We start from the raw sequence: 14,794 nt of genomic DNA, 5'->3' as shown, positions 1-14,794 counted from the left end.
CTCCTATAGGGGACGCAACCCACTCCTATAGGGGACACGACCCACTCCTATAGGGCACGCGACCCACTCCTATAAGGGGTGCAACCTTCTCCTATAGGGGATGCAGCCCGTTCCTATAGGGGATGCAACTCACTCCTATAGGAGATGCAGCACTTAAGGTATGAAGGCAGCAGCCCCCAGAGCTGCAGCAGAGGGCACCCTATAGCTGATCCCCCCCCATTAACGCCCTATACCCCCCCCAATAATGCCCTATACCCCCCCATTAACGCCCTATACCCCCCCATACCGAAGTACTTGGTGGCCGTGCCGTCCTCTCCGTACACCGTCACCACTCCGGGCTTTAACACCTGCAACGTGGGGACGTGTGAAGCCAAGATGCCGAAGGAGCCGGTCAGGGTGGGCACATCCACCTGCTTCACGTTGGCACCGTTATAAAACACCTATAACGGGGATATAGGGTATAAGGGGGGTCAATGGGAGCACTAGGCCGCATTGAGGCCTACACGGAGCCCCGCCGTTCTGCCCCTCCCGGAGCCCCGTACCTGAGTGGGGGAGGCGAAGGTGAAGGCCATGGCGGCGGGACCGGCTGCAGCATCGGCGTAAGAGCGGCCATGGAGCGGAGTGAGGGCGGAGAGACGGAGCAGCTGCCGGGCACGGAACATGGCGGCCAAGGGCGAGCGGACACGGCGGGGCGGGCGGCGGACTGCAGCTCCCGGCGTGCTTTGCGAGCGGAACTACACAGACCATGAGGCAGAGCGCAATGAGGAGGAAGTGACGTCATCCAACCCGCTGGGGTGCATGGGAAATGTAGTTCATTGCCCCGCCCGGTTGTTTGTTTACCGGAGGGTCGGGACCGGGCCGGGCTGAGGGTGGGGGCGGCGCTGCGGGGCGGGAGGGGGCGGCTCAGAGCTCGGGGATGGGGGAACAGCGGGGATTAGGGCCGGGCTGGGCCGGGGGGGGGCGGCCATGAGGGGTCGGGCTGCGGGTCGGTCCGGTGCGGGCGGCCCCGGTACGGGCGGGTTCGGGGCAGCCCCGTCCCCACGTGACGCCCGCACCGCGCGGGGGCGGCTCCGGTTCATTCATAAATCCCGGGGCCGCCCCGTAACCGCACCGAGCTCAGAGGAGGCGATGGAGCCCCGGGACCGGCTGTAGGTGAGTCCGTTCGCTCACACCGATATCGCGACATGCGCTTATCGCGATAAACCGGATCAGCCCCGCAACGATCCGTGCGGAGGAGCCGGGGGCTCCGGGGCTGCTGTCACCGGCACCGCGCTCATCCCTCCCGCAGCGCAGCCCGGCCCCGCAGCCCAGCCGGACCCCGATGGGGACGGGGTGGATGTGGGTGGGTTTATGGGGGTTTATGGGGGGGTTTATGGGGGGTTATGGGGGTTTATGGGGGGGTTTATGGGGGTACAACGCGAGGGCAGCGCAGGGACCGTCCCCGGGCGCAGACAATGGCCGCGCTGTTCCCTCCGGGTCGCCATGGAGACGGAATTCCTCCATCATCCTCCATCGGTGCCGGCGATTCCCCTCTCGCCCCGGGCGGGATCGGGGTCCTCCGAGGTGCCCCCCCCCCCACGGGGTCAGCTTGGGGCCGGGCTGGATCGGGGCTCTCCCCGCCCCCCGGTGCCCGTCGGGGCCGGGTCGCCCCTTCCCTTCCCTTCCCCCCCCCCCTCCGCCTCCAACCCCTCCCCGCTCCATTCACATTTTTCCCTGACCCCATTTCGGGCTCTTTGCCGCTCCTCCCCCCGTCCGCAGCGCAGCCCCCCCCGGTGAGGAACGCACGGACGGGGGCGGCGGACACGAGACCCCCCGGTTGGGGGCGATTCGGAGCCGGGGTCCGCACCGCCGCAGGGCCGGGACCCGCTCGTCCGTCCGTCCGTCCATCCGCCCCCGCTGACTCAGGCGCTGCCACAGCGCTCGGGGCACCCACCGCCCCCCCCCAGCCCCACCCCCGCTCCTCCCTCCCGTTCCAGCCCCGACCACTCCCTCCTCCATCCCTTATCCCGGACCCTCCCCTCGGTCCCTCCCTCAGCTCCGCGGTGCCGGGCAGGGCCGGGCCGGGCAGGACCCCCCTCCCGGTACCACCGCCCCCGGCCCCACCCCGCTCCCCCTTTTGTCTAACACCGGCCCAGGACGTAACCCGGCTCGGATCGGACCATGAACGATGACTCGACCCCGTGGGACAACGCGACGGAGAGCAGCACGGTGAGCAGCCCCGGGGATGGGGATAGGGATGGGGTCTATGGGGATGGGGTGGGAGCCCAGGATGTGGCCATAGCACCAGGTACCGGGATGAGCATGGCAGCATCATCCCCAATGCCATCACCCAGCTGGCAGCCCCTCCCCTGCCCCACTCTGCGGACCTGCAGAGCTATGGGGCTGAGCACGGGGGTCCCATCCCCATTCCCTCTTGCTGTGCTCCTCATCTCCCCCCCCTCCCCAGGCTGCGGTTGCCGTGGTGAAGGCAGCAGCAGGCCCGGGGGCGGCGGGGGAGCTCACGTCTCAGGGGAGCAGCACGGCAGCAGCCTCCAGAGGGGCCCCCCCTCCCCTTAGAATAAAGCACATCCCCCCCCCCATACACAGCATCTCACCCCTCCCTGCCCCACGCAGGCGCTGCCCGGCGAGGTGTCCCCCCAGGATGGCTACGTGCTGCTGCTCGCCCTGCTCTCCATCTTCATTGGGGGGACGTTGGTGCTGCTCTCGGGGATCCTGATCATCTGCCGTCGCTGCTGCGAGGCCGATCGTCGCCACTCCAGGTGGGTGGGATGGGCCACGCTCTGTCCCCGAGGCCGGTGGCACCTCGTGGTCACAGCACCCATTGGTGGTGCTGCTGTGGTTTGCTATGGCACCGGGTAGATCTGACCGTCAATCCCTCTGCAGAGCCAGCGATGACCCCGAGAAAACCACCACTACGTACCTGGATGACTCGCAGCCAGCCCAGGGTGAGCGATGGGGATCAATGCCCAGCTGTGATGCTGCTTCCTGGGCAGGGGGGGGTTAAAGCAGGTCCTGGGCTGTCCCTATTCTCAGTGCTGATGGAGTTCATGCAGCCTCAGCTGCCCCACCATTGGGGGCTTGGGGGGGGCTGTTGGCTTGACCCCTCCCTTTCCTCCCCATAGATATCACTATCAAAGTGGAGGACCCCGAGTGCATGTCGGCCTCCAGCTACCGCGATGCAGAGAGCGAGAGGTTCCTGTCCTCCAGCTCCTCCAGCGCACGCCGCGTCTCCTTCAATGAAGCTGCGCTTTATGAGCAGGGCAAGAAGACCCAGGAGAAGGGGAGGAGGTGAAAGCTGGGGGTCTGGGAAGGATGAGGGGGCTCTGCAGGTTGTGGGGCCGCCCCCTGACCCGCTGTGCCCCCCAGGTACACGCTGACAGAGGGGGATTTTCACCACCTGAAGAACGCCCGCCTGACCCACCTGCATCTGCCCCCACCTGCCCTTAAGATCGTCACCATCCATGAGTGTGAGTCCAGTGAGAACAGCCTGGCCATGACCCCCCGCCGGCCCCCACCCAAACCCGGCCTCGCCATCTTCCAGGTGGGTACCAGGGGGGAGGGTGGGCATCACCTGGGTGGGGGCTGAAGGGTGGCAAATAGGGCTGTGGGCACAGAGCTCCGTGCAGCCCCTGATGTGCTCTGCCTGCAGCCTCCCGGGGGGGCCGTGCCGCAGCCTGGCCATGCTGTGTGCCCCAGCTCAGCACTGCCCGGGGACACCTACAACTCCACGGCAGGAGGGAGCCCTGCCAGCTCCTCTGACTCCGGGGAGGGACCTTCGGTGAGTGTGGGGCTGGGGGTTGGGGTTATGCATGGATGCCCCCAGGGCTGAGCCACAGCTCATGAACCCCCATCACCTTCAGTTCAGCGCAGCACCCCGGAGTGGGAAGGGGCCCATTGCGGGCAGTGGCAGCCCTGGGGATGCCCCCCCAGCCCCTACACAGGGCCCAGTGCTGCAGTTCTTCACCCGCCTGCGCCGTCACGCCAGCCTGGATGGGGCCAGCCCCTACTTCAGGATCAAGAAATGGAAACTGGAGAGCACCCAGCGGGCATCCAGCCTGGATACAAGAGGTGGGGGCTGTGAGGGAGGCCGGGGGGGGGCTGTGTCCCTCTGCAAGGATGCGACTGTTCCCCCCCTCACCCCACACCCCTGCAGGGTCCCCCAAGCGCCGCCAGTTCCAGCGGCAGCGTGCAGCCAGTGAGAGCATGGACCAGGAGGACCGAGACCCCCACCAGACCGACATCATCCAATACATCGCCCACACCGACGACGTCGCCTTCCACCCCGCGGGCGGCCCCTTCCTGCCCTCCCCCAGCAGCCCCCCTCCCTCTCTCGGCAGGTATTTTTCAGTAGATAGAGGGGACGGGGATGGGGGCGGGGGACCCGTGCATGGGGAGGGTCCCATCTTTAGGGGGCGACGGGTCCGGGTGGGGTCGGCACGGTGGGGTCTGCATAGCAGCGATGGGGACCGTCCCCGCCGTGACCCCGCCGCCCCCTTCCCCCAGGTTAGAGCCGGCCGAGGACAGTCCCGGCGAGGCGGCGGCCCCGGAGCATCGCAGCGTCGGTCACGACATCTGGAGCCTCCGCGCCTCGCTGGAGCTGTACGCGGCGTCCGAGCGAAGCAACGACCAGGACTCGGTGCGCAGCGACGGAGCGGACAGCGTCTCGTCGGGCGGCGCGGCCCCCTGCCCCTCCTCATCCCTGGACGAGGCCGAAGGCCCCGACGAGAAGCTCTGGGCCCGGCCCAAAGCGGAGGAGTCGGAGCCCGGTACCCGCAAGCTGCTGCAGATGGACAGCGGCTACGCCTCCATCGAGGCTCCGGGCCGGGGGGGTGAAGAGGGGCCGCCCGCGGACCAAACGGCGTCGGAGAAACGGATCTGCTTCACCAGCGCCGGGAGGAAAGGAACCATCTTCGAGAGCTTCGAGGGCCGAGAACCCGACGAGGAGGAGGAGGAGGAGGACGAGGAGGAGGAAGCGAAGCGAGGCGCGGTGGGCGGGGGGGTCCCGATGCGCACCCACAGCCCCCTGGCCTGGTCCCCCTACGGGCAGATGTTGACGGGTCGGGACGCTCCGTGTCCGCGGAGGGATTACAGCATCGACGAGAAGACGGACGCGCTGTTCAACGCCTTCGTGCGGCACGACCCGCAGTTCGACGAGTCCCCCCCCCGGGGGAAGCACCGCTCCCGCACGCACCTCCGCAAGCAATGGCAGCACACCAAGCAGTACAGCGACCCGGGGGTGAGATACCCCGCGTTAGAACGGCACCGCACCCCGCTGCGCCGCGGGGACAGCGCCAACTCCCCGTTGGACGCCCGGTTCCACGGGCCGCTGCCCCGCATCGTCAGCGCCGGGGATGAAGAAGCGGCCGAAGCGGACGCCGGTACCGCCCCGCTGCCCGAACCTGAGATACAGGTGATCGTGGAGGAGCCCGTTGAGGAGCATCGGGCCGGGCCGGAACGCGGCGGAGGTGGGGAGGAATGTCCCGGCCCCGGTCGGTGCGTGGAGCCGCGTCCCGGTGCGGAGCTGCTGGACAAGATAACGGGAGGAATCGAGGAGCGGCTGTACGGGCACCTGCGGAGGGAGGCGGAGGGGATGCGGGACGACACGGAGAGCGCGGTGGCCGTAACCGCCGGCGATGCGCCCCCCGACCGCAGCCCCGCGTAGGGAGCACGGGGTGCGGGGTCCGACGTTGTGCGGGGGGGGGCTGAGCCTCACCGCGGGGCCGAGTCGAGCTGACACGGCGGAGGGGAACGTTCCGCACCCGCGGAGGTTCCTACGAGCAATAACGGCGCTGCGCCCGGCGCCGGGACCCGGCCTGGGGGCGGGGGGCGGCTCACGGGGCAGAGCGGCCACGGGGTGGGGGGCAGCTCCCCGCCCGCCCCCTTCGCCGTCGAGGAAGGAGATGTCTCGGTTCGCACGGGCTTTGTACGACGGGATGGGGGGGATTGAAGGTGGTCGAAAGAAGGACCGAACGCAGCCCCACATCGGTCCACGCGGCGGGGCGGGTGGGGGCGGAGGGGAGGGGGCTGCGGCGGTGCTTCCTCCCCCCCCCCCCCCCCCCCCCCCCCCCCCGTCATCCCCCATCTCAATTGCATGCGAGCACAGAGGCCGGGCCGCGCCTTCCCTTGTGCAGAGCCGAAGCACCACCTCCAAATCCGCGTTTTTAAGTCTTATCAATGAAGGAAAAGAAAAAAAAAAGCAACAAAACCAAACCCAAAAGGCTGCGAGTGATGAGAGCGACGTCTCACCATGCAGGTCACCCCCCCACACACCCCATATCCCATTGTAACCCCCCACCCCAGGGTGCAGAGGAAGGACAGGAACCCACCTCTCACTTTTCACTTTATTTTTTTCTTAAAAAAAAAAAAGAAAAAAACAACAAAAAAAGAGAAAAAATAAGGAACAACAACAAAAAAAAGAAGACTCTGAAGGCCCCCATTCCCTTTTCTGAGCCCTTTTACAGCATGCAGGGTGAATGGAGCTTTGATTTGTTGTAATACCTTGGGTCGGGTTTTGGTTTTGGTTGTTGTTTTTTTTCCCTCAATCTGGGTTTGGATTTGAAACACCTCACGATGTGTAGGAAATATGTCGAAATATACCTCGAAAAAGATCAACGGAACGAAACCAACAACAACAACAAACGACAACAACCCTCCCCCCCCCAAAATAAAAGAGAAATAAAAGAGGAAAATATAGAACAGTAGTCTAAAACATAAAGTGCACGGCAATGGCTTCGCACGACTTCTACACAGCCAGGGTAAAGGGGGGGGGGGGGGGGGGGGGGGGAGCCCCCCCCCCCCCCCCCAGTTCCGCTCATCCCACCCTTCCATTGTGAAATTAAAAAGAGAATCAGTGTCTTGATTGGCAAAGAGTGATGGGGAGGGGGGGGGTGCCCCTTTCCCCCCCCCCCCTTCCCTCCCAAGTCGGGGTCCTCCATCCCAGGTGGGCGGTGGGGGCTCCCCGCAGCGCTGGGCTCTGGGTGCTGTCCATAGGGGGGGCAGGGAGGGTTCCTTGGTGGGGGTCTTCAGGCTGTGAGCACAGACTGGACCCCCCCCACCCCATCCAGCCCCCAGGAGGTGCTGAGCAGGGGGGGGAGGATGCTGGGACACTGTGGGAGAATGGGAGAGAAAGGGTCAGGATGGCCCGGTGTGCCCCACAGCCTGCTGAACCCAAAGGGAAAACACAGCCCACAGACCTCATTCACAGCTGCTTTCTGCTCTTGAGAGGTTTTATGGCACCGACTGGAGGGCAGGGTTGGAAGCAGGCAGCATCCAGCCTGGCAGCCCCCACCCCATATAAACAGGAGCCCCAGCCACAATGGGAACCCCCCCCTTTAGGCAGAGGGCTGAGCCCCAAGCAAGCAGCTGTGGGGCAGAGAGCAGCTGTGGGGCAGAGAGAGCAGCTCCCAGGGGAGCCCTGAGCACAGGCATCCATCCGCTGGCAGCACAGTGCCTCCCCACACAGGTGACTCACTCCTATCCATGAATTAAAGATTAAAGCCGAGTGCGGGTCTGACAGCTGCAGGGGGAGGAATGGGCTTTTATTTCTGGCTTTTTTTTTTTCTCCTTTTCACACCACAAAGCTGGTCGTGATCCAAATAGATAACACAAGCTTCAGCCCCACGGAGAGCCGGTGACGAGAGTGAGCGTGAGGCCGGGGGTGGATGAGCACTGAGAGTTGACTCATCGCTGCCTCATTTATGAATGAGGGGTGGAAAGGAAAGGATGGGGATGCGGAGGGAGCCGGAGGGATGAAGGGGGGGGGGAGCAGGGAGGGCTCAGCATCCCTGAGCATCACAGCAAGATATAGGGGGGGTCTGAGCAAAGCTATAGCCAGCACAGTCCTGCAGCTGCCCATGGGACAGGGGAGACCCCTGGAGCATCCCCAGGAGAGCTCTGCTGTCACCTCCATGCATCACAGCTTTGCTCCCTGCCTGCAGGAGGGCGGCAATGCTGCCGAGTGGTGGAGAATGGGGGTCCCAGTGCTAGAGGGGGGGGGTCTAAAAGCAGCATGGAGGGTGGAAACAGAGCAGAGCTACATGCAGGAGCACAGCAGGACCCCCATTGGCATAGGGGGGGGCTCTGCACCACCCCACACTGCAGAGCACCAGGCAGTGATGCTGGCAGCACAGAGAGGGCTCACCCCCTGAGCCCCCATCCCGACCCATACCTGTGCAGAGCGTGGTGCTCCCGGATCACTGCTGCTTGCAGGTGGAGAGCTTGCGGATCTTGCTGCTGGCCGAGCAGGCCTTGCGTGAGGGGTTGGAGGAGGCGCTGGCCCTGCGCTCCGCCTTGGATTTGGTGCTCAGCTGTCCCGGCTCCGTCCCGTTCATGCAGATGGCCTTGGGCAGCCCCCGGCCTCGGCTCTGCCCGTTCTGCCCTGCCTCCTCCTCAGGCACCTGTCCTGCAAGGGAAGGAAACGTGAGGCCATGGCAGCGTCCTCCCTGCATGGAGCACCACGGCCACCCTGTGCTCTGCATCACTCAGAACTGAGAAGAAGGAAACTGAAGGCAAAGGGTGAGCAGGTTTCACACTGCTCCACCTGCGGGAAGGGCACTGTCCTGCTGCAGGGATCAGGCACAGCAAGGGACACGCAGATGGGGTCGGTTTGCTCCACTTGCCCCATAACAGCCCTCTCCATCTGCCCAGCTCAATGCAGTGACTCAGCACTGGGGGCACAGAGCCCCCAGGACAGGCATCCCTGTGCTGTGCAGCTGGTGCAGGCTCTGGTCCTGTTCTGTCCCTGTACCTGGGGAGTGACAGAGGGTTTCACAACCCAGAGCTCCACTGCACTCCCATCACCCTGCAGCCCCATGGGGCTGATGGAAGGGTTCATCAGGTCCCCTGCTCCCCCACACTGGATCCAGCCACTGCAATTTCCTTCCACCGGGAACGTCACGCTCCAGAGCCCTTCAGTTATGACTCAGAGGTTTGAGTGGAAGCGAGAGCTGTAAGATGATTATGTATAATTTTCTTTAAAGGATGCTCCATCCTTTCTCCTCCAAGGCCGAACACAACGTCAGCTCCATGCGCCAGTGCTCACCCCATGACATGGGGCAGAGGGGGCACTGGGAGGGGCTGGGGGTCCCCTCTACCTGCTGTGTACCCCCAGGCTCTGCTCCTTCCTGCTTCCCATGGGGCAGCATCCCAAAGTGCATCCTCCTCCAGGTGTGGAAATCATTCAGAAACAAGAAGGGACAACACTGAGGTCTCTTGATTCAGAGTCATCTTCAGCCCCAAGAAGCTGTAGGGATCCAATGGACCAGCCCAGCACCCACATGAAGCAGCACTGGCACAGCCCCACAGTGCCAAGTAGGGGCTGGGTGCTGCAGCAGGAGACCCCAGCACCCACAATCAAAGCACAGCTGAGCACTTGTCCTTCCCCTCCCCTGGGCAGGCTCTGACCAAAGCCATGAACATTTCGGACTGGGGAGGGGGGAAACAATCCCACCATCTTTTGTGTGCCCATCTATCTCCTCCTCCCAGCAAAAAAAAGAACAATCCCGGGAGGCCGTTCTGGATGCTGAGGATGGAGGGCGAGCTGCAGGGCTAATTTTACCTCCTTCACCACTGACAGTTGCTGACGTTCAAATTAATGAAAATAACAATTCAGCATAGGATGAAATCTTGGCAACTGCCTGCCCCCGCGGAAGCCGTGGCCAGCGCTGCGTGCGCGAGAAGCCACATCCTACCGACCATCATCAGCCCATGGGCTAAAAATAAGAGGAGAGGAGGGCTGAGAGGTGGTGAGCACGCGCATCCCTGCTGCCTCTCACGGCTCTTAATGGCTCCGTCCTGCTCATTCAGGCACAGAAAAGCTTCCAAAATAAAACCGTGGAGAGCTTTTGAATCACTGTCAGACGAGCACACGGTGAGACACCTCCCCAATAGCAGGGTTTGTTTTGCAGCCTTAGAGTTATTGCTGAGGGGGGGGACACAAAGCTGAGACCCCCACACAGCTGCCATGGGGGGAGCAGAGCACCCGAATACAAACATAGCACAATAGCAACGAGTTGCTCCCAGCACTGCTGAGATGCTTAACACCGACTGAACCGGGGGGCACGTCATGTTTAAGGCTGTGCAGAGCTGCATAAATCTTTAAAGAGCCCTTTTAAGAATAACGGCATGTTCTCAGAGCCCCTTCTTCCTCTGAACGTAAGATTTAATGAGGTTCCCTCCTCCCCTCCCCACCTGAACACCCACTGCTGTGAGTCAGGCGTGCTCCTGCGCTGCCTGCCCAGCAGAACTGAACTCAGCCGTCACTTACAAGGGGGTTGGCTTCTTTATTTGTGCTTCAATCCGGCGTCACTGTTAGAAATGTGACACTGGGATGGAGCTGAGCAACATCGAGGGATCTTGGGAGAAGTCTTGGGAAAGACTAAGACACTTTTGTGGTGTTTTGGCCAAGATCCCTTTAAAAATAAGGCTGCTAAGCAGCTCTGCAAGCAGCCTTAGGTGACTCGTCTGCATCCCATGCTCAAATAGTGCCCGTGGTTTGGGAACAAGAGCTCACATGTGTTCACACAGCCCCAAACCCGGTATGACAGCAGCTCAGAGAGCAGCATTGCAGCATAAAGCCCAGAGAAACCCTCCTGCTGCTGCACAGGGATCCCTGGGGCTGCAGCCAGACTGCAGGGTTTGCTGTCCCCCAAGGAATCCACCTGTCAGGGAGCATCCAGCTCAGCCCATGATGGCTATGAGAGTGGAACATGCAAGTGCTGGATGAGTGCCTGGAGACCAGCTGGTGGAGGATGCTTTCTGTCACTGTCTCCCAGTGCAAAATAGCTCTTGCAATAAGTGGAAGGCTAAAAACCATCACCACGCCGTAGTTCAGTGAAACAGAACAGCATTCAGCCCACCCAGCTACTGTATAATATGGGAAGTATTGGTCTACGGGGCCACTGCTGAACTTCAGCAGACTTACCTCTTTGAAACAGCATAAGCTCCACAGAGGAATTCAAACATCTTCCAGTAATTTGCCTGTCATCTTCTGACGTGACAGCCCTTAATTGGGTTTAAATAGTGCTGTTTGCATGTAACAGCTGATATGACTGTTACAGAGGTGATCTCCCACTGTCAGATGCACCCAAGTGGGGGAACATCACCCCAGCACAGCCATGGGCACAAGGCTCCTGCACAGCAGACACTGCTGCATGGGGCACAGCCCCAGCTCCCTGAGCAGAAGGAGCAGCAGGGAGGTGGCACATCAACAACAATGTGCGACCCCCAGCTGCAGGGATGTGGGGCAGAAACACTCAGCAGCATCCACAACACTCACATCTGACCTGAGCCTGCACGATGTACAATCACTCTAATTTTCCAAGCCTTCCTAAGTTTCCACTTTTTAATCGCAAAGAAGAGTACAAACCAAGCAGCAACACAAGCTGCTCAGCACTGCAGAAGTTAAAGAGAAACCAAACGCTTTGGTTAGTGTGAGAAGAGGCAGGATTCCGTGGGGCAGGTCAGCAGGAGCAGCCTGGGGTGCATGGGTAGAGTAACCACCTTTAATGTTGGTCATGCAGAGTTTTCCTTCTCAGCTTGCCTTTGGTTAAAGGCACCAGCCATTAGTTCAGGCCACTGGAAGCCTGAGAGGGCAGTGCTCTGGAGCCTAGGCTAACCTTCACTCCTCTTCTGTGCTTTTTTCCAGTGGGAGCACAGCTTCCTTCTGCACACAGCTTGTCATGGCTTCCCAGCGCTCCGCTTTCTCCTCTACTCCCTGCCTCAGCTTCCTCCTCTGCAGCTGGGAACGCAACAGGGCACTGTTAGAGACATGCACAAGCTTATTTCTCTATGCTGATGCCAAAGAAGCAGTAACAGACTACCCTGTGGACTCCTGGCTGCGAGCTGCAACAGATCTGCTCTTGCAGCTTCTCAACCAGGAAGCCTGGCCCTCCAGGAGAGCTTATGGGCAGACCAACCAACTGCATCTTTTTCCCTTTCTGAACCAGCTTCAAGAGGTGGAAAACATTAAGTTTAACATAGAAAATGGGGCTGTGAGTGGTTATGGTTTTTTCAAGCCCAGGCATTTTTTCACACCTTAAACACTTGCATGTGGGCTGTTGTTGGCAGGAGCCCGTGCAGGTGGAAATGGGTCATGTCTGACAACACAGAGGCACCTGGCAAGTCCTATTCTGTACTTAGCAAGGCCATGGCAATCAAGTGCATGCTTCTGAGAGCCTGCTTTATTTTTAAAGGATGCCTCCTTCCATAAATTCTCCATTGGGCTAAGAGGGAAGGTCCAGCCGTGGGATGTAAGAGAGCAAAGGACAGAGCTCTGCAGGTCACCCAGCTGGCAGCGGGACATCAGCTCGATTAGAAAAGGTTATAAATTACCCAACTGTCACCGGTGAATCAGCACTTGGAAACAGATCTGCTTCACTTTGATGTGGCTCCCTTCATCTTGGGAGGCTCCACCTACGACCCACATAAGTACCCATGTGTCTGCACAGCTGAGCAGAGCCCTACTGGGGCTGGCACCCAGGGGTGGCACCCAGCACAGGGCCCAGCGAGGCTGGCTCTAAGCTAAGCTGTCTCAGCTCTTCTCCCCTTGGAAAGCTCTGCCAGGAGGGGCAATCTGGGCTCTCTCAAAGAAGTTTCAGGTATTCCCAAAGGAGTTTTGCTATTCAAGGCCTAACTCTTTATTCTTCTGTGCTGGTGTTAGGTTTCACCTAACCAGAAAACCAAGAGGAAAAAGCAGGGCCTTCAGGTATGAGACTCCTGCACTGGTAACATCAGACCGTGAGGAAGAAACCAAAGCAGCATGGTTAGCCTTGAGCTACAGAAATCAGGGCTTTCCCTATGACATGGAAAGCTCAGCCAGTTAACTCCTGTCACACCATCACGAAGTGAATCAGCACTGCTGCTATGAGAGCTGTAAAGCTGAGCAGGCTTTGCCTTTAGTGGTAACACAAATGCTTTCAGTCTGCTGCTCACAAGTGCAGAGGGGGCAGAGGAATAATACAGCTCGATCACCACCTCTCTGTAAAAACCACATGGCTGAGTCTACACCCCACTCTACTTACTTGGTTGGCTTACCTTGAAACAACAGGAAGTCCCCTATAAAGAAAGAGGCAATTCTGACACCGAGTTACCAAGACTAGAGCAGAAAACAAGGCTCAGCACAAGGCTACAGGCACCCTTCTCTCCCAGATGTGCCATCTATTCTGAACACTGAGTCATTTCAGGGCTGTGCTCCAAAATAACTCAGTGAGTCTAGCAAAGCCAACTGAGAGAATTAAGTGTGCTTGAACAACAGTTCAGTAGGAGCAAGCTATTACTGGATGAAGGAAGGAAATCAGCAGATGGGCAGCACACAGGAAGGGACATCCTGACTGATCAAATAAAGGACCAAAGCATCGTGGCTCACTCACTGTGAGTCACTCACATCACTTAATAATCAATACTCTCTTCCACTGCCGAGAGGATGCGTTCAGATCCCAAGGCCTCTCCTAAAGAACTTTAAATGGACAAAGAAAGAGTCTGCCCTTCTCATCCCAGCATCACTCTCTCCTACCTGGTACTGTGAAGTCCTGAGTGTAGATGATATCATCTTCTATGTCATACAAGTCATCATCTTCGTCCTCATTGTAGCCATGCAGATCTTCCAGATAAGGCACCGCCGTCATACTTCTCCACTTGTCCTTTGTTTCTGGGCTAGGAGGTATGGGCACCAGAGTCTCTGCCTGAGCGTGTTTCTTACGAAACCAACTGCAAAGAGTCCAAGAGTGACATTTCATCAGGACAGCTTCACTTTTCAGAAGGCAAAAAGAAATCCTCAGCTGTACGGGATGATCCCATTCCACCCCCAATTCAAAGGTACACGGTGTTAAAGAGAACTTCCAAAGCAACACTGTGCCACTGCAGGCACAACACATCCACAGCACCTACATTCAGAGCCACCTTCTGAGCACAGCCTGGTTTCTTGGTGGGCACTGACATCAACCCCCATCCCTCTGCACTGTGTAGCTGGATGTCATTTGAACACTGGGACCTGGTCGTGCACAGCAAGAAAAGAAAGGATCTCATCATATCAACTGCACTCTTGTGCTCATCTTGTTATATATTACGTGGACACCATTTATCTACACAAAGGGATACTCAGCGTCTTCCACAGCAGGAGGCAGCCTGGAAAGTCTTTTTTTTCCCCCTGCTCTTATATCTTACTGTAGGCCACCAATACGAGCTGCCTTGGAATCAACTGAAAACACCCCACAAAGGCAGAGAAAGCTAAAAATACCACTTCACTGCCTGTTCACCTCCTGTAAAAGTGGCATTCTAATAAAGCCACTCAGCAGAAGGAAGGAGTTAGGAGATGAATGAAAGCGTAACTACTGGGATGAATCAATTGGGATTGAAAGGAGGGATGGACTTTTGCTCAAAGCTTTGCTTTGCAGCTGGGACCCTCCAGCATTCCTCTGCAATAAGACTGAGCTGTGAAGGAAGGCAGCACCTCAGCTTCTGCAGTACCAAAGAGTGAGGCAGTCTCTACTTCAGTAGGTGAAGTCTGTTGTGGTTTGTCATCAAACACATCTGTGTCATGCACAGAACCACATCTGGCCCTTCCCTGCTCAGACTGCATAGAGGGATGAACCCCCCCAAGTCAATGGGAGGTCAGCACATCCCAGTCAAGCACTGACAAGGATCCAGTGACGTTCATACAACAGCAGCATCTTTTGGGAAGGTAACAGAAAGTGTTAAGTTTGACCTCAGGTTCACAGAGCAGCATTATAAGTGAAGGAAAGTTCAGGAAGCCAACAGGACCAACATAACTAGATTTGGGCCAATGGTTTGAGCAAAT

The 14,794-nt window shown here is 59.3% G+C and overlaps 3 protein-coding genes across 4 annotated transcripts in view; 1 reads left to right on the top strand and 2 right to left on the bottom strand.

The window, feature by feature from the left end:
• ATP5F1D (ATP synthase F1 subunit delta) overlaps positions 1–1,186 on the bottom strand; it is a 3,099-nt gene extending 1,913 nt beyond the window's left edge. Inside the window, exons 1-3 of the mRNA XM_015886078.1 lie at positions 1,112–1,186; positions 543–734; positions 287–440 (exon numbers count right to left, since the gene is read on the bottom strand). Of these exons, the coding sequence (XP_015741564.1) occupies positions 287–440; positions 543–734; positions 1,112–1,186 (421 nt within the window). The remainder of the gene's footprint in view (positions 1–286; positions 441–542; positions 735–1,111) is intronic.
• Positions 946–6,210, top strand: CBARP (CACN subunit beta associated regulatory protein). The gene is made up of 10 exons (XM_015886294.2): positions 946–1,152; positions 2,136–2,208; positions 2,614–2,759; positions 2,884–2,945; positions 3,123–3,288; positions 3,367–3,541; positions 3,650–3,778; positions 3,861–4,068; positions 4,154–4,337; positions 4,504–6,210. The coding sequence occupies exons 2-10, from the start codon at positions 2,161–2,163 to the stop codon at positions 5,660–5,662; spliced, it is 2,277 nt and encodes a 758-aa protein (XP_015741780.1). The 5' UTR covers positions 946–1,152; positions 2,136–2,160; the 3' UTR covers positions 5,663–6,210.
• Positions 6,211–6,329: 119 nt separating this feature from the next.
• STK11 (serine/threonine kinase 11) overlaps positions 6,330–14,794 on the bottom strand; it is a 31,217-nt gene continuing 22,752 nt past the window's right edge. Inside the window, exons 8-10 of one of the 2 annotated variants that reach the window (XM_015886330.2) lie at positions 13,511–13,704; positions 8,168–8,401; positions 6,330–7,106 (exon numbers count right to left, since the gene is read on the bottom strand). In XM_015886330.2, the coding sequence (XP_015741816.1) occupies positions 8,193–8,401; positions 13,511–13,704 (403 nt within the window). In that variant the 3' untranslated portion in view covers positions 6,330–7,106; positions 8,168–8,192. Of the gene's footprint in view, positions 7,107–8,167; positions 8,402–11,327; positions 11,738–13,510; positions 13,705–14,794 lie in introns of those variants that run through there. The other variant, XM_015886331.2, reaches the window with a different exon arrangement.

The sequence above is a fragment of the Coturnix japonica genome, chromosome 28 (genome assembly GCF_001577835.2).
Source record: "Coturnix japonica isolate 7356 chromosome 28, Coturnix japonica 2.1, whole genome shotgun sequence".
Lineage (NCBI taxonomy): Eukaryota > Metazoa > Chordata > Aves > Galliformes > Phasianidae > Coturnix > Coturnix japonica.
This window is presented reverse-complemented; position numbering and strand designations above follow the sequence as displayed.